The 26,621-nt window shown below is 44.7% G+C and overlaps 1 protein-coding gene across 2 annotated transcripts in view; it reads right to left on the bottom strand.

Annotated features, from left to right (window-relative positions):
* Positions 1 to 26,621, bottom strand: part of FRMD5 (FERM domain containing 5) — a 170,408-nt gene that overhangs the window by 87,987 nt on the left and 55,800 nt on the right. For both annotated transcript variants that reach the window (XM_089663860.1, XM_089663859.1), the window contains exons 2-4: positions 10,369 to 10,473; positions 7,019 to 7,061; positions 2,198 to 2,276 (exon numbers count right to left, since the gene is read on the bottom strand). In XM_089663860.1, the coding sequence (XP_089519986.1) occupies positions 2,198 to 2,276; positions 7,019 to 7,061; positions 10,369 to 10,473 (227 nt within the window). The remainder of the gene's footprint in view (positions 1 to 2,197; positions 2,277 to 7,018; positions 7,062 to 10,368; positions 10,474 to 26,621) is intronic.

Here is a 26,621-nt window from a genome sequence, read left to right on the forward strand (position 1 = left end):
AGAATGGAGTACATGGGAGGACACCACGGAGGAAGCCATTGCTGTCCAAAAAGAAGATTGCAGCACGTTTGAAGTTTGCAAAAGAGCGCCTGGATGTTCCACAGCACTACTGGCAAAATATACTGTGGACAGATGAAACCAAGATTGAGTTGTTTGGGAAGAACACACAACACTATGTGTGGAGAAAAAAAAGGCCCAGCACACCAACATCAAAACCTCATCCCCACTGTCTGGAATGGACTCAGCACTGGTGGTGGGACTCACCTGCCGTGTGGGCTGCAGTACCAGGGCTGACCAGCGGGTGCTCTGGTGGGTGGGGGGGGGGGCTTGGAACTGGGGCAAAGAGGGGGGATTTGTGGGACTGTATTTGTGCTTGAAGAGGAGATTGGGGGGTATTTGTGTGGGAAGGGGGATTAGGCTAAGAGGGGTATTTGAGCTAGAAGGGGGGAATTGTGATAAAAGGGGGGGGGGTTGTGCTAGGAGGGGAGATTTGTGGGAGAGGATTTTTGCTGGGAAGGGGGATGAGAGGGGATTGGCATAAGAGAGGGATTGTGGGTGGGGGGTTTAACTAGGAAGGGGTAGGGGCAATTGGGTTAAAAGGGGGATTGGGGGAAATTTGGGCTACAAGGGGAGATTTGTGGGACAGGATTTGTGCTGGGAGGGGAAATTGGGGGTGAGGATTTGTGTTGGGAAGGGTGACTGGGGGGATTTGTGCTAGAAGGGATTTGTGCTAGGAGGGGGGATTTGTGTGAGAGAATTTCAGCTGCAACATTCAGATGGTAGGGTCAGAATTTGGCATAGACAACATGAAAGCATGGATCCATCCTGCCTTGTATCAATGGTTCAGGCTGGTGGTGATGTCATGGTGTGGTGGATCCATACTGCCTTGTATCAATGGTTCAGGCTGGTGGTGGTGTCATGGTGTGGTGGATCCATCCTGCCTTGTATCAATGGTTCAGGCTGGTGGTGGTGTCATGGTGTGGTGGATCCATCCTGCCTTGTATCAATGGTTCAGGCTGGTGGTGGTGGTGTCATGGTGTGGTGGATCCATCCTGCCTTGTATCAATGGTTCAGGCTGGTGGTGGTGTCATGGTGTGGTGGATCCATCCTGCCTTGTATCAATGGTTCAGGCTGGTGGTGTCATGGTGTGGTGGATCCACCACACCATGACACCACCACCGCCAGCCTGAACCGCTGGTGCAGTAGATCAGCAGTTTTTGAAACACTCAGACCAGCCCGTCTGGCACCAACAACCATGCCACGTTCAAAGTCACCTAAATCCCCTTTCTTCCCCATTCTGATGCTCGGCTTGAACTTCAGAATGTCGTCTTCACCACGTCTAAATGCCTAAATGCATTGAGTTGCTGCCATGTGATTGGCTGATTAGCAATCTGTGTTACCGACCAATAGAACAGATGGAGCTAATAAAGTGGCTAGGGAGTATCCATCCCCAACAGTAGAATACAGAGAGGGGGGGGATAGTGCTCACAGGCAGGGCCGCTGCTAGAAACCACAGGGCCCCATACAGCCAACCTGACGGGGCCCTGCTCCCTCTCCCAAAAAAAAGACTGTTTACTATGCTTCAGTTCAGTAATGATCACTCATTGTGTTCATTCAGGAAAGGAAAGGGCTGGCAAATGTGACATACTTACTGGACCCCTGTCCCACTCTCCAAAGATCCTACTGTGTGCTTGCAGCTGGCGGTGGGAGAGTGAGGAGGGAAGCCGGCAGCACTGTGGGGGGGGGCACACAGGGGGGCTTGGGCAGCAGGGGGAAACGTATGATGCACAGCTTAAAGCCGGCTTCTTCTCCTCTCCCTCTCGCTGGCTGTCAGCTGCTGTAGAGATCCAATACAGGGGATCGGTTGCAGTAATTGCCCTCCATGCTGTGCTAAACACCCTCCCTGCCCACATCCAATTCACCTAGTTGCCTGGGCCCCCCTGCTGGCCTGGGCCCCATACAGCAGGACTGGTGTTACCCCCTTTTCCACAGCCCTGCTCATAGGCCTTGATAGCAGGGAACCTTCACCAATCCCACCGCTGTGATTTAAAATCGTGCGATTTGTGTGCAATTTCAACGCGATTTCTGAAGACTTTATTGCTACTTGTGAAGATTTTGAACGATTTCTTGCAATTTGCATGATATTCCATGTATGTGAAATCACAACAAAACTGTTCCTGCGACCATCAGCACTCACCTGGTGATTTCTTCTTTTAGAGCCGCTGGGTCTGGAGGATAGAACTTCACTCGAAAGCACATGATGAATGGCGGGCGAGCTGGAAAAGAGAAGAAGGAAAGCTCAATGCCGTGCAACTGGATCCCACAAAACAAGAATCTCTGCTATAGAGTACTCTGCTTTCACATTAAAGAGGACCGTCCATCAGACACGTTCTGTAATGTTTGATGTATGCGGTACGTAGTGTGAAGGCCTCATTCACAGAGGCGGTAAAAATGGGCAGTTCAGCAGCATTTTCAAAGCCTAACAAGGTAATCAGAGGGAATCGCACGCATGCCATGGCCGCAATGCTTTGCGCACATCACGCCAAGTTTAACTTGGCTGCTTGATTTTCGCAGGCGGCACCACCACCTCAGTGAAGTCAATGGAACTGCGCAAAATGCTAGGATCGCAGTTACCGTGTGTCAGTTCTATGTACAGATTGTCAAAAAAAATAAGGTACTTAGCAGGTGGCAGTTCTCTTTTTAGAACCCTAAGAGGAATATACACTCACCAGCCACATTGTTAGGCACACCTAATGTACTGTAACTAAGAAAATCTCCCCACAACTTGACACCACCAGCCTGAACCACTGATACAAGGCAGGATAGATCCCCCACACCATGACACCACCACCAGCCTGAACCGGTGATACAAGGCAGGATGGATCCCCCACACCATGACATCACCAGCCTGAACCATTGATACAAGGCAGGATGGATCCTCCACACCATGACACCACCACCACCAACCTGAACCATTGATACAAGGCAGGATGGATCCACCACACCATGACACCACCACCACCAGCCTGAACCGGTGATACAAGGCAGGTTGGATCCACCACACCATGACACCACCACCACCACCAGCCTGAACCATTGATACAAGGCAGGATGGATCCACCACACCATGACACCACCACCACCAGCCTGAACCGTTGATACAAGGCAGGATGGATCCACCACACCATGACACCACCACCACCAGCCTGAACCGGTGATACAAGGCAGGTTGGATCCACCACACCATGACACCACCACCACCAGCCTGAACCGGTGATACAAGGCAGGTTGGATCCACCACACCATGACACCACCAGCCTGAACCATTGATACAAGGCAGGATGGATCCACCACACCATGACACCACCACCACCAGCCTGAACCATTGATACAAGGCAGGATGGATCCACCACACCATGACACCACCACCACCAGCCTGAACCGTTGATACAAGGCAGGATGGATCCACCACACCATGACACCACCACCACCAGCCTGAACCATTGATACAAGGCAGGAGGGATCCACCACACCATGACACCACCAGCCTGAACCATTGATACAAGGCAGGATGGATCCATGCTTTATGTTGTTTACGCCAAATTCTGACCCTACCATCTGAATGTCGCAGCTGAAATCCAGACTCATCAGACCAGGCAATGTTTTTCCAATCTTCTGTTGTCCAGTTTTGGTGATCCTGTGTGAATTGTAGCCTCCTTTTCCTGTTCTTAGCTGACAGGAGTGGCACCCGGTGTGGTCTTCTGCTGCTGTAGCCCATCTGCTTCAAGGTTGGATGTGTTGCGCATTCAGAAATGGTATTCTGCATACCTTGGATGTAACGAGGGGTTATTAAAGTTTCTGTTGCCTTTCTATCATCTGGAACCAGTCTGCCCATTCTTCTCTGACATCAACAAGGCATTTTCCTCCACACAACTGCCACTCACTGGATATTTTCTCCTTTTCGGACCTCTGTAAACACTAGAGATGGTTGTGCGGGAAAATCCCAGTAAATCAGCAGTTTTCGATATACTCAGACCAGCCCGTCTAGCACCAATAACCATGCCACGTTCAAAGTCTCTTAAATCCCCTTTCCTCCCCATTCTGATGCTCGGTTTGAACTTCAACAAGTCGTCTTCACCACATCTAGATGCCTAAATGCATGAAGTTGCTGCCATGTGATTGGCTGATTAGCAATTTATGATACCAAGCAATAGAACAGGTGGACCTAATAAAGTGGCCGGTGAGTGTGTAGTCTTGCAGAGATCACAGTACTCCTCACAATGCTTATATCTGCTCTTGTCTCCAGAAGGATAGCCCCATCTTTTATTAGGCATCATCCAGAGTCCCCATCTACTTCCTGGACTCAGAGATAACTAAATGCTGGTGCTTGTGCAGTTCTCGCTTCCTCATTATACATTACACCAGGGGTCTCCAAACATTTCAAACAAAGGGCCAGTTTACTGTCCGTCAGACTTTACGGGGGGCCGGATTGTGGCCAGTGGAAGTAGAAAATGTTCCGGGCCCACCATTAGTGAGAATAAAAATGGCCTCATGGTTGGTGGTCAGTAGGAGGAGGAGTAGTGCCCTATCCCTGGTATTAGTGGGAGCAGTGATGCCCCATCACTAGTGTCAGTGGCAGGAGTTACGCCCCACTGTTGGTGTCAGTGGGGGGTAGAGTGCCTCGTATCATCGGTGGGGGGGGAATGTTCTCCAAGGGCCAGGTAAAGACTAGCAGAGGGTTGCATCTGGCCCTCGGGCCGCAGTTTGGAGACCACTGCACTGTACAATCTGATTGTACAATCCCCTTTAGATTTCTACTACTGTCTACTATGTATAGAGGCAGCACTAGGTTGGTGATTGGGGGCGCTATAGCACCCCCAAAAATTCTCATAGCACCCCCATCAGCAGCCGCCCCAGGCGCCATGGAGAAAAGATTCACGATTTGGAGCCCAGGTTTCCTGCTTGTTGTGATGACCGCAGGTAGACTGCAGACTGGGCCCCTGATACAAGGAACACTCCCCCCCCCCCCCAGCAGGGTTTCTCCAACCTGTAAATGTCCAGAGACATACACAGCAGTCCAATGGGGGGGGGGGGGCCTCAGACAGGGAGAGCACTCATCTGATACTTAGCCAGTCAGGCTGTGTCTATTCTGCACCCCTCCCCATTCCATCAAATTTTGACTTTGGGCATTTGCAGAGAGAGGAAGAAGCCAGTGAGAGATACTCAGCTCCTCAGAGCAGGCATGCCATAGAAGAGGGAAACGGGCAGCTGAGGGTGGAGTAATATTTGTGGTGGAGAAGCATTACTGGTGGAGTAATGTAATTCTGGGTAACCACTTCGGGACCACCAGCCTGCAATGTACTGCAAATGAGCAGCCCGTGCAGACACAGCAATGTACTGGTACTGTTACTGCCTGCACCCCCCCCCCCCTGGTGACACCCACTGTGATTGTACACAGTGGGAGTCAGCAAATCTCAGCCATTGATTCATGGCTGGGACCTGCTGATCAGCTGTGTCCAATCACAGCCCAGAGCCACTTACTGACAATCAGGGATGAGAAACGTAGAGATCTATTAGTAAAAGCAGCACACAGTACACATTGTTAGGCGCACATTTAACCCCTTGATCGCCCCCAGACGTTAACCCCTTCCCAGCCAGTGTCATTAGTACAGTGTATAGCATTATCACTGATCACTGTATTATTGTCACTGGCGATGTCAGCGGCAGTCTTCAGTCCTCCCACCAGCATCAGTTAGTGTCGGATTGCCCACCGCACTATTGCAGTCCCACTATAAGTCACTGATAATGCCATTAGTAGTATAAACCCCCCCCCCAAAAAAATTCCAATACTGTATATATCTTGTAGTAGGCACTATAACTTTCACACAAACAAAACAATATACATATATTGGGATTTTTTTTTTTTTTACCAAAGACATGGTGCAGAATACATAGATTGCCAAAATCTATGAAGAAATTTTCAAATATTCAATAGAGAAGATGGGACTTTCCGGGTGCATGAACATGAATACCAAACATATTAAAAGGTTATATAATTTTTATTTTGTATTTTTATAAAAAAAAACAACAAAAAAGGAAAAAATACAGAAACATAAAAACAATTTCAGTACTTAGAGTAAAACTGAGAAATTTGATTTTTTCAATTTTTTTCTATTGGATATCTTTTATAGAGAGTAAAAAATAATGTAGGGTTTTTTTTTTAATTTTTGTTTATATATCGCAAAAAAAAATTAAAAATCCAGTGGTGATCAAATAACACCAAAGAAAGCTTTATTTGTGAGAAAAAAAAATTATATAAAATTAGTTTGAGTAAAGTGTTGCATGACCGCACAATTACCAATTAAAGTAGTGCAGTGCTGAATAGCAAAAAAAAATGCCCTGGTAATGAAGAGGGGGTAAAACCTTCTGGAGGTGAAGAGCTAATATACAGTGGCGTCCTGAGGCAGGAGCGGGGGGTGACACCTACCGCACGGGGTGACACCGGACCCGCTCCACGAAAAGGTAAGTTGTAAAGCAAGCCGACGATCCCCGCAGGATGGATCGGATCTGCGGATTGAGCATAATGGATCAGACTCCGATCCATTATGCTCCCCAATTCGCTGATCCATCCTGCGGGGATCGTCGGCTTGCTTTACAACTTACCTTTTCGTGGAGCGGGTCCGGTGTCACCCCGTATAGGTTGCATCCCGACGATCCCCGCAGGATGGATGGGATCTGCGGATTGGGGAGCATAATGGATCGGACTCCAATCCATTATGCTCAATCCGCAGATCCGATCCATCCTGAGGGGATCGTCGGAGGGGGTGTCACCAAGTGTTACCGCACTGGGTGACACCCACCCTAAGGACGCCTCTGGTTATATACATTGTTCAGCGGTTACCGTTTACTTTGTATTTATTCTGTTTCATTCCTCTGAAAATAAATACATCTCTGCGGTCACGGATGTTTCCCGCACCGCCTCATGGCCTCTAACAGACATCTGTGGGAAGTGACTTACATCTCAATTGTTTGGCGATCCCTTTTGTAAACTCCAACCAGTGCTGAAAAAAAATCAAAAGAGAAGACACATAACTAAAAACCTGGCGCATCACGATTATTGGACCACATTATTAGCACATTACAGAGTTTTATCCTAATTGCCATTTCACGACATCCTAGAACTATAAAATAGGAATGAACATCAAACAAGCGCGTCCATTTAACGCGTTCACCCGGGGAAATGCAGTCATTTTTTTTTTTAAATTCAAGTTGAAAATCAGAAGACAGATACATTTTTATAACTCTGCTGCCCCCTACTGGCTGTACTATGGAATTAATGTTGGCGCAGCTTGGACTGAGCAACAGCAATTCCCAAAATAGATGACAAGTACCGGGTTCACATACGTGAGGGGCCAGTTTTAGTATGATTTTTTTTTTTTTTAAGGATTATGGTGCGGTTTGGTTCACCGGTTCAGGTGCAAATTTGTAAAGTGTATTGAAAATTCACCTGAACCGGAGTGAAAATTGTACAGGACTCTAAAAACAGCCACACATACACTATATTGCGAAAAGTATTGGCCCCCCCTCCAAATCATGTGATTCAGGTGTTCCAATCCCCTCCCAAACATGTGATTCAGGTGTTCCAATCCCCTCCCAATCGTGATTCAGATGTTCCAATCCCCTCCCAATCATGTGACTCAGGTGTTCCAATCCCCTCCATATCATGTGATTCAGGTGTTCCAATCCCCTCCATATCATGTGATTCAGGTGTTCCAATCCCATCCCAATCGTGATTCAGGTGTTCCAATCCCCTCCCAATCATGTGATTCAGGTGTTCCAATCCCCTCCCAATCGTGATTCAAATGTTCCAATCCCCTCCCAATCATGTGACTCAGGTGTTCCAATCCCCTCCATATCATGTGATTCAGGTGTTCCAATCCCCTCCATATCATGTGATTCAGGTGTTCCAATCCCCTCCCAATCATGTGACTCAGGTGTTCCAATCCCATCCCAATCATGTGATTCAGGTGTTCCAATCCCATCCCAATCATGTGATTCAGGTGTTCCAATCCCCTCCCAATCATGTGATTCAGGTGTTCCAATCCCATCCCAATCGTGATTCAGGTGTTCCAATCCCCTCCCAATCATGTGATTCAGGTGTTCCAATCCCCTCCCAATCATGTGATTCAGGTGCTCCAATCCCCTCCATGGACACAGGTGTATACAATCAAGCCCCTAGGCATGCAGACGGCTTCTACAAACATTGGTGAAAGAATGGGTCGCTCTCAGGAGCTCAGTGACTCCAAGCGTGGTCCCGTGATAGGTGGCCACCTGGGCAATAAGTCCATCCGTGACATTTCCTGGCTACTAAATATTCCACGCTCAACTGTTAGTGGGATTATAACAAAGTGGAAGCAACTGGGAACAACAGCCACTTAGCCACCAAGTGGTAGGCCACGTCACATGACAGGGCGGGGTCAGCGCATGCTGAAGCGCACAGTGCGCAGAAGTCACCAACTGTCTGCAGAGTCAATAGCTAAAGACCTCCAAACTTGGTGTGGCCTTCAGATGAGCCCAAAAACAGTGCGTAGAGAGCTCCGTGGAATGGGTTTCCATGGCCGAGCAGCTTCATCCAAGCCTTCCATCACCAAGTGCAATGCAAAGCGTCGGATGCCGTGGTGTAAAGCATGCCGCTACTGGACTCTAGAGCAGAGGAGGTGTGTTCTCTGGAGTAACCAATCACACTTCTCTGTCTGGCAATCCGATGGACGTGTCTGAGTTTGGCGGTAGCCAGGGGAATGGTACTTGCCTGACTGCATTGTGCCAAGTGTAAAGATTGGTGAAGGGGGGATTATGGTGTGGGGGTTGTTTTTCAGGGGTTGGGCTTGGCCCCCTAGTTCCAGTGAAGGGAACTCTTAAGGTGACATTTTGGACAATTTCATGCTCCCAACTTTGTGGGAAGAGTTTGGGGATGGCCCCTTCCTGTTCCAACATGACTGCCCACCAGTGCACAAAGCAAGGTCCATGAAGACATGGAGGAGCCAGTTTGGGGTGGAGGAACTTGACTGTCCTGCACAGAGTCCTGACCTCAACCCCATAGAACACCTTTGGGATGAATTAGAGCGGAGACTGCGAGCCAGGCCTCCTCCCCCGACATCAGTGCCTGACCTGACAAATGTGCTTCTGGAAGAATGGTCCAACCTTCCCATAGACACCCTCCTAAACCTTGTGGACGGCCTTCCCAGAAGAGTTGAAGCTGTTATAGCTGCAAAGGGCAGGGCCAACTCAATATTGAACCCTAGGGACTAAGACTGGGGGGGCATTAAAGGTCATGTGTGTGGAAAGGGCGGGGCCAACTCAATATTGAACCCTACGGACTAAGACTGGGGGGCCAATAAAAGTCATGTGTGTGGAAAGGGCGGGGCCAACTCAATACTGAACCCAAGGACTAAGACTGGGGGGCCATTAAAGGTCATGTGTGTGGGAAGGCCAGCAGCCCAATACTGGGAGCAATATAGTGTACTCACAAAGAATCATACACAATATACATACAAAGTATAACACACACGCACTGTACATACAGAGTATCATGAACATGCACACGCACTGTACATACAGAGTATCACGCACACGCACTGTACATACATAGTATCACACACACGCACTGTACATACAGAGTATCACGCACTGTACATACAGAGTATCACACACTGTACATACAGAGTATCACGCACTGTACATACAGAGTATCACGCACACGCACTATACATACAGAGTATCACGCACACGCACTATACATACAGAGTATCACACACACGCACTGTACATACATAGTATCGCACACACTGTACATACAGAGTGTCATGCACACGCACTTTACATACAGAGTATTCTGCACACGCACTTTACATACAGAGTATCACACACACGCACTGTACATACAGAGTATCACACACATGCACTGTACATACAGAGTATCACGCACACGCACTGTACATACAGAGTATCACGCACACGCACTGTACATACAGAGTATCACACACATGCACTGTACATACAAAGTATCACGCACACACGCACTGTACATACAGAGTATCACGCACTGTACATACAGAGTATCACGCACACGCACTGTACAAAGTATCACGCACTGTACATACAGAGTATCACGCTCACGCACTGTACATACAGAGTATCATGCACACGCACTGTACATACAGAGTATCACGCACACGTACTGTACATACAGAGTATCATGCACACGTACTGTACATACAGAGTATCACGCACACGTACTGTACATACAGAGTATCACGCACACGTACTGTACATACAGAGTATCACGCGGTGACAGGTGGCCTCACTCACCCTCTGCTTGTCAGGATCTACATATCGGATTCCGAAGTAATCTTTCTCCAGCAGGTTCAGATGGTGACACAGGAGGTCGAACAAGTGCTGGCCCTTCGCATCTCTCTGTGAAGAAGGAAGAACACGTGTGATTGGTTCGTTGTCAATTCCCAGCCGTGGCATTTCCTGCCCCCCACAGTCTACAAGACAGAACACGGGCCCTTCATTCCCATAGCATGGTGGCCCCGGCTCCCACCGAAGCTGCCCCCTAACTGACATCTACAGCTAAGAGCCCACGGACTCCATTCACCGATCGGCGTCTCATGGCCCCCGAACACGTCACAAGATAAATTCACTAAAAACTCGCTACTGAAATACGGCATCCGCCGCTATATGACGTCATGGCGCAATTTATGATTCTTCCCCCCAGGACAGCACTACATAGAAAAATCCTAATTCAAATGGATACTGCGCTAGGGGCACATTATGAGCACTATGGGGACACACACCTCTGAAAAGCGATCAAAAACTGAAAATAAAACACTGTAATAGTTGAACTAAAGTGCAAACCTATTGCCCTATGAAGACCCTCACCCCTCTGAAGGGCGATCAAAATTTGAAATAAATTGATTGAATACACAGAGTACAGTAATCATAAAAACGTGTGAGCAACCGTGATATGCGGTCAAAGTAACCTAAAATATCATGCATGATCTAGGAGCCCTATGAAGACCCTCACCGCTCATAAGAGCGATCGAGGCGGAGAATAGGTCAAATCTCAATGTGCTAAAAAATTCACCTCAAATATACATAAAGGTTAGTCGAAATATCAAAAACAAAAAAAAAACAATAACAAAAAGTCCACATAGACATGAACCATAGCCAATAAGTCCTCACGCACACGGGACGTTTTACAGCAGCAGTTCTTGGCGTTTGGTGTGTTTTTCTGCAGCCAGTAACCCCCCCCCCCCCCCAGCGTGTTATCCCATGTGTCCGTGCGCACAACGACAGCCAAAAAATCAACATTTTTTGGCTGAAAAACAAAAAAACAAAACTAGCGGGTTTCTAGAGGAGTTTTTTAGCTGTAAAAATACTCTAACGCTGAAAAACGCGGCAAAACGCCGCAAACCAGCGTTTTTGGACATGTTTTTGTACCAAAAAAATTATTATTTTTTGGTTAAAAAAAAGCGCTAAAAAATGCAAATGCGAGAAAGCGCCGCTAATCGTGGCAAAAAAGCGTGATGACGTCAGAGGGAGGCTCCGCCTGACATGTTTCGTCATTAAAAGACGTCCTCTAGGGCTAGAGTAGCCCCCCAACCACAAAGCACCTTGTCGCCATGTTAATGAGGACAAGGGCCTCTTCCCCAGAACCCTGGCCAGTGGTTGTGGGGTTCTGCGGATGGGGAGGGCTTACATGCCCTCAACATGGGGAGGGGGTGTTGGGGCAGGGGGGCTCCCCCTTACCAAAGCACCTTGTCCCCATGTTAATGAGGACAAGGGCCTCTTCCCCAGAACCCTGGCCGGTGGTTGTAGGGATCTGCGGGTGGGGAGGGCTTACATGCCCCCAACATGGGGGGGTTCAGAGTTTGGACAGGGGGGCTCCCCCTTACCAAAGCACCTTGACCCCATGTTAATGAGGACAAGGGCCTCTTCCCCAAAACTCTGGCCGATAGTTGTGGGGTTCTGCAGGTGGGGAGGGCTTATCAGAATCTGGAAGCCCCTTCTAACAAGGGGGCCCCAAGATCCTGCCCCCCCCCAGCCACTGTTAGGAGGATGAGGCCCTTGACTTCATCAACATGAGGAAAAGCTGCTTTGGGAAGGGGGAGCCCCCCTCCATGTTGAGTGCATATGGTCTGGTTTGGTTCAGAAGTAGGGGGCGCTCGCTCATTCCACCCCCCCCCCCCATTCCTGACCGGCATGCTCAGATAAGGGTCCAGTATGGATTTTGGGGGGGACCCCACACTAGTTTTTTTTTTCAATTCTGGCGCTTTTTTTTCAGCAATTCTTTTCTTTACATTCAGCTGACAATGGGGAACCTCGCCGACAGCAGATGACTCATCGGTTGTTAAGGACGCGGCGGCCACCTGCTCCTTGGCAACCAGTTAAAATCATACACCTTCCTCACATTCCGCATTCCTGGAGCGCGACTTAATTACAGCATGCATGTCATTATTTATTTCCTTCTGCGAAGCGCGTTTGTGCGACGTTTATCGAGTGTTTTCAGCGGTACGCATGACTTGCGCGCACAGACACAGAAAACGAACAGATATTTCTTCACAATACACAAAAGGTCGGAATCTGCAACATACCCACATGGAAGAAAAATAGATGTGAAATATATTTTTTAAATATTCTTCCCAAATATACTGACACATATTTGAGATGCTACAATTTTGGCCGTATTCCATTTATTTCTAAATATATGTAACTAACTAAATAAAAAATAAATTAAAAATGTTTTATATATATTGCATTTTGAAATGCATTTTTTATATCTGAAAAATATTTTTTTAAATATATATATTTTTTAAATATATTCTTCAAATTTTATTTTTTTTTACATATAAAAAAGTAATATTAACATATATTTTTACATATATTTGTAAATGCATTCCAAAAATATAGATTTGCATTTTTAAAGATATACAGTATATTTGAAATGTTTTTTTAAAAAATATTGTTCATATATTTATATATTTTGTAATAAAAATGCCTTTCAACATGCAAAATATAATTCGAGATATATATATATATATATATATATATACACATACATACATACACACATACACACACACACACATACATACATACACACATACACACACACATACATACATACATACATACATACATACACACTGCGTGTTGAAATGTGTTTTTTATATATATTACAAACTATATGAAAACTATTTTTAAAAATATATATTTTTTAAATATATTTTTCAGATTTTTTTTTAACATATAAAAAGTATTTTTAACATATATTTTTACGTATTTGCCGGCGTATAAGACGACTTTTTACCCCTTGAAAATCTTCTCAAAAGTCGGGGGTCGTCTTATACGCCGGTATACAGCATACTGACACTTTTTAGTGGGGCGGCGCGGTGCTGCCGCTGCCCCCCCCCCCTTCCAACGGAAGGGACACTAAGTGCAGGGGCTGTTTCTTACCTGGCTCCAGTCCCACGACGATCCGGTCCAGGAAGCGCGGCTGTTCCTTCAGTACGGCCACTGGATGTTCGCGCGGCTGCTTGGCTCCGCCTCCTCACCGGTGATTGGCCGCCAGAACTGTAGCTCAGGAAAGGCACACAGGCGGCCAATTACCGGCGAGGGGGCAGAGCCGAGAGGCCCCGCGAAAATCGAGTGCAGGACCAGCAGGTAAGTGTTCAGTGTAGAGGTGCTGCTGCAACTACATATGCTGGCTACAGCAGCACCATACTAGAACAGGGTCAGCAAGTGTCAGTGAGAGGAATAGTGCCCCATCATTGGTGTCACTGACACCAATGATGGAGCACTATTCCTCCCACTGACACCAAGGATAGGGCACTATTCCTCCCACTGACACCAACGATGGGGCACTATTCCTCCCCCCCACTGACACCAACGATGGGGCACTATTCCCCCCCCACTGACACCAATGATGGGGCACTATTCCACCCCCCACTGACACCAATGATGGGGCACTATTCCTTCCACTGACACCAATGATGGGGCACTATTCCTCCCACTGACACCAATGATGGGGCACTATTCCTCCCACTGACACCAATGATGGGGCACTATTCCTCCCACTGACACCAACGATGGGGCACTATTCCTCCCCCCCACTGACACCAACGATGGGGCACTATCCCCCCCCCCCACTGACACCAATGATGGGGGCACTATTCCTCCCACTGATACCAATGATGGGGCACTATTCCTCCCACTGACACCAATGATGGGGCACTATGCCTCCCACTGACACCAATGATGGGGCACGATTCCTCCCACTGATACCAATGATGGGGCACTATTCCTCCCACTGACACCAATGATGGGGCACTATTCCTCCCACTGACACCAATGATGGGGCACTATTCCTCCCACTGACACCAATGATGGGGCACTATTCCCCCCACTGATACCAATGATGGGGCACTATTCCTCCCACTGTTACCAATGATGAGGCACTATTCCTCCCACTGACACCAATGATGGAGCACTATTCCTCCCACTGACACCAATGATGGGACACTATTCCCCCCACTGACACCAATGATGGGGCACTATTCCTCCCACTGACACCAATGATGGGGCACTATTCCTCCCACTGACACCAATGATGGGGCACTATTCCTCCCACTGACACCAACGATGGGGCACTATTCCTCCCCCCCACTGACACCAACGATGGGGCACTATTCCTCCCACTGATACCAATGATGGGGCACTATTCCTTCCACTGACACCAATGATGGGGCACTATTCCTCCCACTGACACCAATGATGGGACACTATTCCTCCCACTGATACCAATGATGGAACACTATTCCTCCCACTGACACCAATGATGGGGCACTATTCCCCCCACTGATACCAATGATGGGGCAATATTCCTCCCACTGACACCAATGATGGGGCACTATTCCTCCCACTGACACCAATGATGGGGCACTATTCCTCCCACTGACACCAATGATGGGGCACTATTCCTTCCACTGACACCAATGATGGGGCACTATTCCTCCCACTGATGTGCATTGGAAGAGGGGTAGTCTTATACGGCGAGTATAGCCCAAACACTACATTTTAGCAGGAAAAGTAGGGGGTCGTCTTATACGCCGGCAAATACGGGTATATTTGTAAATGCGTTCCAAAAATGTAAATTTGTATTTTTAAAGACATACAGTATATTTGAAATGTATTTTAAAAAATATTGTTCATATATTTTGTAATAAAATCGCATTTCAACATGCAAAATATACTTTGATAAATAAATATATATATATTCATACACACACATATACACACTGTATGTTGAAATGTGTTTTTTATATATTACAAAATATATGAAAAATATTTTTAAAAATATATATTTTTTTTAATATATTCTTCAGATTTTTTTTAACATATAAATAAAGTCATTTTAGCGTATATTTTTTCATATAATGGTAACTGCATTCTAAAAATGTAGATTTGTATTCTTAAAGATATACAGTATATTTGAAACTTATTTAAAAAAATATTGTTCATATATTTATATATTTTGTAATAAAAACGCCTTTCAACATGCAAAATATAATTCGCTAAAATATATATATATATACACACTGCATGTTGAAATGTGTTTTTTATATATATTACAAACTATATGAAAACTATTTTTAAAAATATATATTTTTTAAATATATTCTTCAGATTTTTTTTAACATATAAAAAAGTATTTTTAACATATATTTTTACATATATTTGTAAATGCATTCCAAAAATGTAGATTTGTATTTTTAAAGACATGCAGTATATTTGAAATGTATTTTTAAAAATATTTTTCATATATTTTGTAATAAAAATGCATTTCAACATGCAAAATATATTTTGATAAATATATATATACATATACACACTGCATGTTGAAATGTGTTTTTATATATTACAAAATATATGAAAAATATTTTTAAAAATATATATTTTTTTAATATCTTCTTCAGATTTTTTTTAACATATAAAAATAGTCATTTTAGCGTATGTTTTTACATATATCTGTGAATGCGTTCCAAAAATGTAGATTTGTATTTTTAAAGACATGCAGTATATTTGAAATGTATTTTTAAAAATATTTTTTTATATATTTTGTAATAAAAATGCATTTCAACATACAGTGTATATATATATATTTATTTATTGAAATATATTTTGAAATATATGGAATACGGCCAAAATTGTAGTATTTCAAATATATGTCAATATATTTGGGAAGAATATTTTTAAAATATATTTTAAATATATTTTTCTTTCATGTGGAATAGTTTGTTACAATCCCTGCGATGTGAATAGAACACCCGGAGGGGGGATGTGTTGTTAGGGGGGGGGGATGTGTTGTTGGGGGGGGGGTTCTTTTTCAACAGAAGTGTCGTTTTTGAATGGTGTACATAAAGGAGGAGTACACTTATAGCACACGCAGCCTAATGCAGGCCATACACGGGTCGAATTCCAAACAATTTTTCGTCCGAAAATCAAAAACGTCGTTGGCTCGGTAATCCGATGGCGCCATCAATGATTTAAAAAATCGGCCGACCGAGTCATAAAGTTCCCCCCATATAACAGGCGACAATTCTGTTCCTTCCAGGCCACGGCTCATGGCGCATATTCTTTTCGGAAAAAACGATCGTACGATTTGACCATCATGGAGTCGAAAATCGTTTTTCAAGAATTTTCCAACATGAACCGATCACCGATAAGGGGAGGGACCACGAAAATCGGCCGGTGCCATTGACCCCACTAACAGAGCGAAAATCGGCCGATTATTCTTAGGTCCCATTTTTCGCAGAAAAAACTGTCTAATTTCGACCCGTGTATGGCCGGCATTAGTCCCTGGTCACACCGGGTGCCACTTGGCATGCCATAGGACTTTGAAATCGTGCGACTTCACTGTAAGTCGCACGGTTTCAAAGTCAGGATCAGTGTGCCCCGAGGAGGAGGGGGAGGGGGGATGGTAAAGGTGAGATCTGGATATTAAAGCAGAACTCCAAGAAAAGTAAATATCATCTCCATCCATTCATCTGTGTGAATCCAGAGTGAGAAGTCCTGGATAAAGAGCGCCCCCTGCTGCCCTCAGATCTCCATCACACAGACAGTGCATCTAGTTTGTGGCTCAATAAACATCTTCCCAGCAATCCAACCTCCTCCTCCCCTCCCCCTCCCCTCCCCTCCCCCAGGGCCATACAGAGCATGCTCCACTGCAGCCCGCTGATCTCCTTTTAATAGGGCATCTGATGGCGCCGATCCAAATCCTGGAGTCATGAGAGTGAATGGGAACCGGACTGTGTCTGGGAAACTTATTTCATACACTTTTAATATTGCAAGAAAACTCCCCCCATCCATCCATGTCTCCATCCATCCATCCATGTCTCCATCCATCCATCCATCCATGTCTCCATCCATCCATGTCTCCATCCATCCATGTCTCCATCCATCCATCCATGTCTCCATCCATCCATCCATCCATGTCTCCATCCATCCATCCATGCCTCCATCCATCCATGTCTCCATCCATCCATCCATGTCTCCATCCATCCATGTCTCCATCCATCCATCCATCCATCCATGTCTCCATCCATTTATGTCTCCATCCATCTATGTCTCCATCCATCTATGTCTCCATCCATCCATGTCTCCATCCATCCATTTATCCATCCATCCATGTCTCCATTTATCCATCCATCCCTGTCTCTTTCCATCCATCCATTTATCCATCCTTCCATGTCTCCATTCATTCATGTCTACATCCATCCATCCATGTCTCCATTCATTTATCCATCCCTTCATGTCTCCATTTATCCACCCATCCATCCATGTCTCTTTCCATCCATCCATGTCTCCATCCATTTATCCATCCATGTCTCCATTTACCCATCCATCCCTCCATCCATGTCTCCATTCATCCATGTTTCCATCCATGTCTCCATCCATCCATGTCTCCATCCATCCATGTCTCCATCCATCCATCCATGTCTCCATCAATCCATGTTTCCATCCATCCATGTCTTCACCTATCCCTGTCTCCATTCATCCATCCATCCATGTCTCCATCCACCCATGTTTCCATTTATCCATCAATCTGTCTCCATCCATCCATGTTTCCATTCATCCATTCATCCATGTCTCCATCCATCTATGTTTCCATTCATCCATCCATGTCTCCATCCATGTTTTCATTCATCCATCCATGTCTCCATCCATGTTTCCAATCAGCCATCCATCCATGTCTCCATCCATCCATGTCTCCATCCATCCATTGCTCCATCCATCCAAGTCTCTATGGTATATTTTACTAAGAACTAATTCTGACCCCCCCCCCCCCCAAGCATTTTTAGCTGAGGCCATCTTGAGTAACAGCAGATGATGATCCAAGAAGCATTTACTTTTTGGACTCCATCTGCCCTTAGCTCAGCCATGCAGGCAGAACGGTGTCCTTGGCTGAGAAAGCCCCTCCTCCTATGAAGACTCCTGGGGATGTATGACATCATTTTGGCCTGGGCCAGAAACCAGGAAGATGCTAAATAAATGTAAAAGAACAAAAAGTATAAAACAAATCCTTACAGTACCTTCCTATCTATTTACTAATACTAGCAGCATAAGGATTAATCAGAGATATTCTACTATTATGGGATAGATATACACTCACTGGCCACTCTATTAGGTCCACCTGTACCACAAATTGCTAATCAGCCAATCACATGGCAGCAACTCATTTTGGCATCAAGACGTGGTGAAGACGACTTGCTGAAGTTCAAACCGAGCATCAGAATGGGGAAGAAAGGGGATTTAAGTAACTTGAACGTGGCATGGTTGTTGGGACCAGACGGGCTGGTCTGAGTATTCCAAAAACTGATCTACTGGGATTTTCCCGCACAACCATCTCTAGGGTTTACAGAGAATGGTCCGAAAAAGAGAAAATATCCAGTGAGTGGCAGTTGTGTGGAGGAAAATGTCTTGTTGGTGTCAGAGGTCAGAGGAGAATGGGCAGACTGGTTCCAGATAATAGAAAGGCAACAGGAACTCCAATAACCCCTCGTTACACCCAAGGTATGCAGAATACCATCTCTGAACGCACAACACGTTCAACCTTGAAGCAGGTGGGCTACAGCAGCAAAAGACCACACCGGGTGCCACTCCTGTCAGCAGAAGACCACACCGGGTGCCACTCCTGTCAGCAGAAGACCACACCGGGTGCCACTCCTGTCAGCTAAGAACAGGAAACTGAGACTACAATTCGCACAGGATCACCAAAATTGGACAATAGAAGATTGGAAAACCGTTGCCTGGTCTGATGAGTCTGGATTTCAGCTGCAACATTCAGATGGTAGGGTCAGAATTTGGCATAAACAACATGAAAGCATGGATCCGTCCTGCCTTGTATCAACGGTTCAGGCTGGTGGTGGTGGTGTCATGGTGTGGTGGATCCCTTCTGCCTTGTATCAATGGTTCAGGCTGGTGGTGGTGATGTCATGGTGTGGTGGATCCATACTGCCTTGTATCAATGGTTCAGGTTGGTGGTGGTGGTGTCATGGTGTGGTGGATCTATCCTGCCTTGTATCAGCATTTCAGGCTGGTGGTGGTGGTGTCATGGTGTGGGGGATCCATCCTGCCTTGTATCAACGGTTCAGGGGGGGGGGTGTCATGGTGTGGTGCATCCATCCTGCCTTGTATCAGCGGTTCAGGGGGGTGGTGGTGGTGTCATGGTGTGGTGGATCCATCCTGCCTTGTATCAGCGGTTCAGGGGGGTGGTGGTGGTGTCATGGTGTGGGGGAGATCTTCTTGGCACCAGCAAGGAGGACCTAATAAAGTGGCCAGTGAGTGTAGTACTATTATGGGATGAATGTTGCACTATTATGGGATGGATACTGTACTGTTATGGGATGGATACTGTACTATTATGGGATGGATACTGTACCTGCTCTGGCATACTCCACCACTGCTACGTGCAGAAATGAAGGCCCGGCTGTTGCAGCCTATATATAAAACTGATAATTCAGGTAAATCGTATATCAGGCGGCAGACAACGTTCTCAGCCATATGGCCTAAATGAACTTCCTCGCCCAAAATACCGACTGCATCAGTCACAGAGGATTTAAAAGCAAAAGGATAAAAATAGTAAAGTCCTTGTGTGCTTAGCTAAGGAAAAACCCGAGATTACTAAAAATTCCCTAATAGCCGTGGAGGCGACTTCAGGATTTAATCTTTCTGATGCATTGGCATTTAAAGCCCAACTCTGGGAATTAGACAAAATCTACCCTTCCTGTGGTTCTGCCTGCACTGCAAGGGTTAACTGCTGGCTCAGTCTAGGGGTGTGTAATACCTTATTCCTCGCTCTTGATGCAGTGGTCCTGTGAAGCTCCTCTCTAAGCTCTTGCAAAGTCCATGCAGTGGTCCTGTGAGGCGTCTTTTCTAAGCTCTTGCAGGGTCCATGCAGTGGTCCTGTGACGGCCCCTCCCTAAGCTCTTGCAGGGTCCATGCAGTGGTCCTGTGAAGCGTCCTTTCTAAGCTCTTGCAGGGTCCATGCAGGGGTCCTGTGAAGGCCCCTCCCTAAGCTCTTGCAGGGTCCATGCAGTGGTCCTGTGATGGCCCCTCCCTAAGCTCTTGCAGGGTCCATGCAGTGGTCCTGTGAATGCCCCTCCCTAAGCTCTTGCAGGGTCCATGCAGTGGCCCTGTGAAGACTCCTACCTAAGCTCTTGCAAAGTCCATGCAGTGGTCTTGTGAAGCCTCCTCTCTAAGCTCTTGCAGGGTCCATGCAGTGGTCCAATGAAGTGTCCTCTCTAAGCTCTTGCAAAGTCCATGCAGTGATCCTGTGAAGCCTCCTCTCTAAGCTCTTGCAGGGTCCATGCAGTGGTCCTGTGAAGCCTCCCCTCTAAGCTCTTGCAAAGTCCATGCAGTGGTCCTGTGAAGCATCCTCTCTAAGCTCTTGCAGGGTCCATGCAGTGGTCCAGTGAAGCCTCCTCTCTAAGCTCTTGCAGGGTCCATGCAGTGGTCCTGTGAAGTGTCCTCTCTAAGCTTTTGCAAAGTCCATGCAGTGACCCTGTGAAGCCTCCCCTCTAAGCTCTTGCAAAGTCCATGCAGTGGTCCTGTGAAGCCTCCTCTCTAAGCTCTTGCAGGGTCCATGCAGTGGTCCAGTGAAGCCTCATCCCTATGTTCTTGCAAAGTCCATGCAATGGTCCTGTGAAGTGTCCTACCTAAGCTCTTGTAAAGTCCATGCAGTGGTCCTGTGAAGCCTACTCTCTAAGCTCTTGCAGGGTCCATGCAGTGGTCTTGTGAAGCCTCCTCTCTAAGCTCTTGCAGGGTCCATGCAGTGGTCCAATGAAGCCTCCCATCTAAGCTCTTGTAAAGTCCATGCAGTGGTCCTGTGAATCCTACTCTCTAAGCTCTTGCAGGGTCCATACAGTGGTCCTGGCAACCCTCCTCTCTAAGCTCTTGCAGGGTCCATGCAGTGGTCCTGTGAAGCCTCCCATCTACGCTCTTGTAAACTCCATGCAGTGGTCCAGTGAAGCCTAATCTCTAAGCTCTTGCAGGGTCCATGCAGTGGTCCTGTGAAGTGTCCTCTTTAGGTGCTTGCAGGGTCCATGCAGTGGTCCAGTGAAGCCTCTTCTCTAAGCTCTTGCAGGGTCCATGCAGTGGTCATGTGAAGCGTCCACATGTGTAGTTAGAGTGGGAGGACGTCATATGACGTCCTCCTAGAACGAGAGAGCCGCCGCCCACTCATTTCCTTATATGGCGGATAGGAGGCGGTTAAATTATAACTAAAGGGAAGACTTTATTTTAGCTTTGGATGGACTGGAGGGATCAGACCCCCTGTCAGGCTTTCATAACCTCTTTATTGTTTATTACAAGAATTATTTTTATTCAGATACTGTACATCAGAATCTTTACATTCAATTTTTTTTCATAAATCTATTTTTTAGATTTTTAAAATTTATTTACATTAATTTTGTGTTATAAATGTATTTATTGAATCTAGAAAATTTCTTTACATTCATTTTTTTAAATACATATGTTTACTAAATTTAGAAGTTTTCTTTATATTTATTTTTATAAATCTATTTATTGAATTTTGATAATTATTTTACATTCATTTTTTTAATAAATATATTTATTGAATCTAGAATATTTTTTTACATTCATTTGTTTTAAATGCATCTATTTATAAATAGTTAGTCTGGCTGAAAAAAGACAAAAGTCCATCCAGTTCAACCATAGAGAAAAAAAAAAAAAGTTATAATCCTACACCCACAGTTGATCCAGAGGAAGGCAAAAAAAACCCAGCAAAGCACGATCCAATTTGCTCCTACAGGAAAAAAATTCCTTCCTGATCCCCCGAGAGGCAATCGGATATTCCCTGGATCACCTTTCCCTATAAATGTTATATCCAGTTATATTCTGTGTATCCAAGAAAGAATCCAGGACTTTCCTACAGCAATCCACTGAGCTGGCCACACCCAACTCTGGAGGGAAATTTATATTAGAAACTTTATTTATATTCTTTGTTTTTATAAATCTATTTGTTGAATTTTGAAAATGTCTTTACATCTATTTTTTTAAATAAATGTATTGAATTTTGAAAATATCTTTACATACATTTTTTATAAACATATTTAGAGAATTTTGAGAACTTCATTATGTTAATTTTTTACATAAATCTACTTATTGAATTTTTTAATTTTACATTCATAATTTAAATAAATCTATTAACTGATTTTTGAGAATTTCTTTACATTCATTTTTTAAATAAATCTAGTGAATTTTGAAAAATTCCTCACATTCCTTTTTTAAATTAGTTTAATATATGAATTTTGAACATTTCTTTACATTTAGTTTTAAATGAATCTATTGAATTTTGAAAAGTTATTTACATTCATTTTTATAAATAAATCAGTTAATTTAATTTTGAATGTTTCTTTACCTTCATTTAAAAAAAATAAATCTATTTATTGAATGTTGAATATTTCTTTACATTCATTTTTTAAATCAATCTATTTATTGAATGTTGAATATTTCTTTACATTCATTTTTTAAATCAATCTATTTATTGAATGTTGAACATTTCTTTATATTTATTTTTCAATTAACTGCTTTGCGCCAGCGCCTCCTGGCCCTTTAAGAGTTTCATAAGCCGGGAGGCGGGTGGGATTTTAGGGTCATGTGACCGCCGTGATTCGCTGTCATGGCGGTCACATGATCGGAAAAGGTCCCAATTGCTAGAGGAGATCGGGACCTTTCCATGAGTCACGGACATATGTGCTGGGAGCGTGCAGGGCACGTGCTCTCAGCACATGTTTTTTCTATGGCATGCAAATATGCGGCCACTCGGCATCAAGGCCCAGACGCCAAGAGGCCACATATTTGCGTGCTCTCGGCGTCTAGGGGTCAAACTATTGAATTTAGAAAACTTATTTACATTAATTTTTGTAAATAAATCAATTCATTGAATTTTGAATGTTTCTTTACCTTCATTTAAAAAAATAAATAATAATTTATTGGATGTTAAATATTTCTTTACATTAATTTTTCAAATCAATCTATTTATTAAATTTTGAACATTTCTTTACATTCATTTTTAAATTAACCTGCTGAATTTTTAAAACGTATTTACATTAATTCTTGTAAATAAATCAATGAATTACACTTTGAAATTTTCTTTACCTTCATTTAGGAAAAAAAATAAATCTCTTTATTAAATGTTGAATTATTTCTTTACATTAATTTTTCAAATCAATCTATTTATTGAATTTTGAACATTTCTTTACATTCATTTTTTGTAAATAAATTAATGAATTACACTTTGAAATTTTCTTTACCTTGATTTAAACAAAAAAAAAATCTCTTTATTAAATGTTGAATTATTTCTTTACATTCATTTTTCAAATCAATCTATTTATTGAATTTTGAACATTTCTTTACATTCATTTTTAAATTAACCTACTGAATTTTGAAAACGTATTCATTTTTGTAAATAAATTAATGAATTACACTTCGAAATTTTCTTTTCTTTCATTTATAAAAAAAATAAATCTATTTATTAAATGTTGAATTATTTCTTTACATTCATTTTTTAAATAAATCTATTTATAGAATTTTTTAAACTTCTTTACATTCGTTTTTTTTTTTTTTTAAATAAATCTATTTATTGCATTTTAAAAATGTCTTTACATTTTTTTTTTAATATGACACTGAGTTTTGATGTTTCTTCCTAGAAGAGCTGGAATAATTGGATGCAGAGATTACCATTGAAGAGGTGGAAATTGCTATTGTGAGTCTTCCAGCTGGAAAATCCCATGAATTTTACAGGACAATTATGGAAATTTTAGCAGCGTGTTTCTTCTCTTGTCATTCACGCTGGAGACTGGCAGCGTTCTTCCCGTCAATGGAAGCAGAAATAATTATAGTAATTCTCCAGACCAATAATATTCCAGATTATAGTCTTCTTACGGTCTCTCTTTATCTCCGGAGCGTCCGTGTGAAAATTACGAGACAAAATACCGGCTTGCTGTTGGAACCAAATTCGGAGAATTGTAGGAACCAAGTGGGTTTCATACCAGGTAAGGGTCACATATAAATACCGAAAAATATACTCCAGTTTCAGTTGTGGGGATTTGGACCTCAGTGCTCAGTGGGAAATACCCCAGAATGGCTGCCACGGTCAGGGGGTCAGGTCTGGAGACCAGTAGCTACAGCAGTAGTAGTAGTAGTTGAAGCTCCCACTGACCAGCAGTGGTCCACAAGCAGGTCAACCTGGTGGATGTTGCCGGCTCACCCAAGGTGCGGGGTCTAAGCACTAACCGAAATTCACCGAAGTACCTAATGGTGGAGATGGGTTTTGCTGCTTGTTGGTTACCAGTCCTCAGGATCGCCCCACCAAGAGGTTAGCAAGCCGAGGTCCAGTAGCAGACATAGCAGGTAGGTAGGGATCAAGTAGAAGCGTAGTTGAGGAACAAGCCAAAGGTTGGTAGCCAAGATACAGACCGAGCGACTGGAGCGATTGGCTGGAGGAGCAAAGAGTTCAAGGTTCACCAGAAACAAGGTTCATGACAAGATAGTCCAAGGACAACATTTGACTCAGCAAAAACGAGATACTGCCAGACACAGCGGAGGTCGCAGGTTCAGATCCGGGTCCTGACAATGGCGATATTTCTGGGAGTTTCCACCAAAACTTCTCTTTTTGGATCCTACTAAACTGCGATTTGCCCCGAGAGTACGGGAACGGATCTATATTACAACTCTGCCCATCACAAGGGTAGTAGGCACATAGATAGGGGCGGGGCTTTTTTTTTTAGAGAATAGGTGCAGGAACTCCCCCCTTCGTAGTCACCTCTTGTCCCCGCCCCCTACGCAGCTCCAAGCACTGTCCCTTAGTCGCTCACCCTACCCACCTACCATCACTTTTTAGAGAATACGTAACAAACTATCATTTTGAGGAGCTAAGAAATATGTATGGAATGTGTTAATGATAACAATAAAGCAGTAAATTAGATCCCCTGCAGCCAGCAACAACAGATCCCACAGCAACAATAGAGCCCGCCTAGCAACAATAGACCCCCAGGCAACAAAATGCACCCCAGCAACAAAGACCACCCCCATGCAACAATAGATCCCCCAGGAAAGACCCCCAGGCAACAAAATACCCCCAGGCAACAATAGCTTCACCCCAGCAACAATAGACAACCCCCAGCAACAATAGACCACCCCCAGCAAAGATAGACCCCCACGCAACAAAATACCCCCCAGCAACAACAGCTCCACCTCAGCAACAAAGACCCCCCTAGCAACAATAGACCACCCCCAAAAAAGATAGGACCACATGCAACAAAATACCCCCAGCAACAACAGCTCCACCCCAGCAACAAAGAACCCCCCAGCAACAATAGATCCCCCAGCAGCCAGCATCACTAGACCCTCCCTCAATAGTAGATGCCTCACAGCAACATAAGACAACCCCCCAACAACAAAAGACCCCCTCCCCCAGTGATAATAGCTCCACCCCAGCAACAAAGACCCCCCCAGCAACAATAGAATACCCCTAGCAAAGATAGACCCCCCACTCAACAAAAAACCCCCAGCAACAACAGCTCAACCCCAGCAACAAAGACCCCCCAGCAACAATAGACCACCCCAGAAACAATAGACCACCCCAGCAAAGTTAGACCCCCACACAACAAAATACCCCCCAGCAACAATAGCTGGGACAATACTTGGGGTAATATAGTGTATATATGGATCGGCGGGGACAATACTTGGGGCATTATAGTGTATAAATGGGGGGGGGGGACAATACTTGGGGCAATATAGTGTATATATGGGGGGCAGGGACAATACTTGGGGCAATATAGTGTATATATGGGGGGCAGGGACAATACTTGGGGCAATATAGTGTATATATGGGGGGCAGGGACAATACTTGGGGCAATATAGTGTATATATGGGGGGGTGGGGACAATACTTGGGGTATTATAGTGTATAAATGGGGGGGACGGGGACAATACTTGGGGCAATATAGTGTATATATGGGGGGCAGGGACAATACT

Source organism: Staurois parvus, unplaced genomic scaffold (genome assembly GCF_062004578.1).
Source record: "Staurois parvus isolate SC_StPar_1 unplaced genomic scaffold, SC_StPar_1.0 ptg001789l, whole genome shotgun sequence".
In the NCBI taxonomy this organism is placed as follows: Eukaryota; Metazoa; Chordata; class Amphibia; order Anura; family Ranidae; genus Staurois; species Staurois parvus.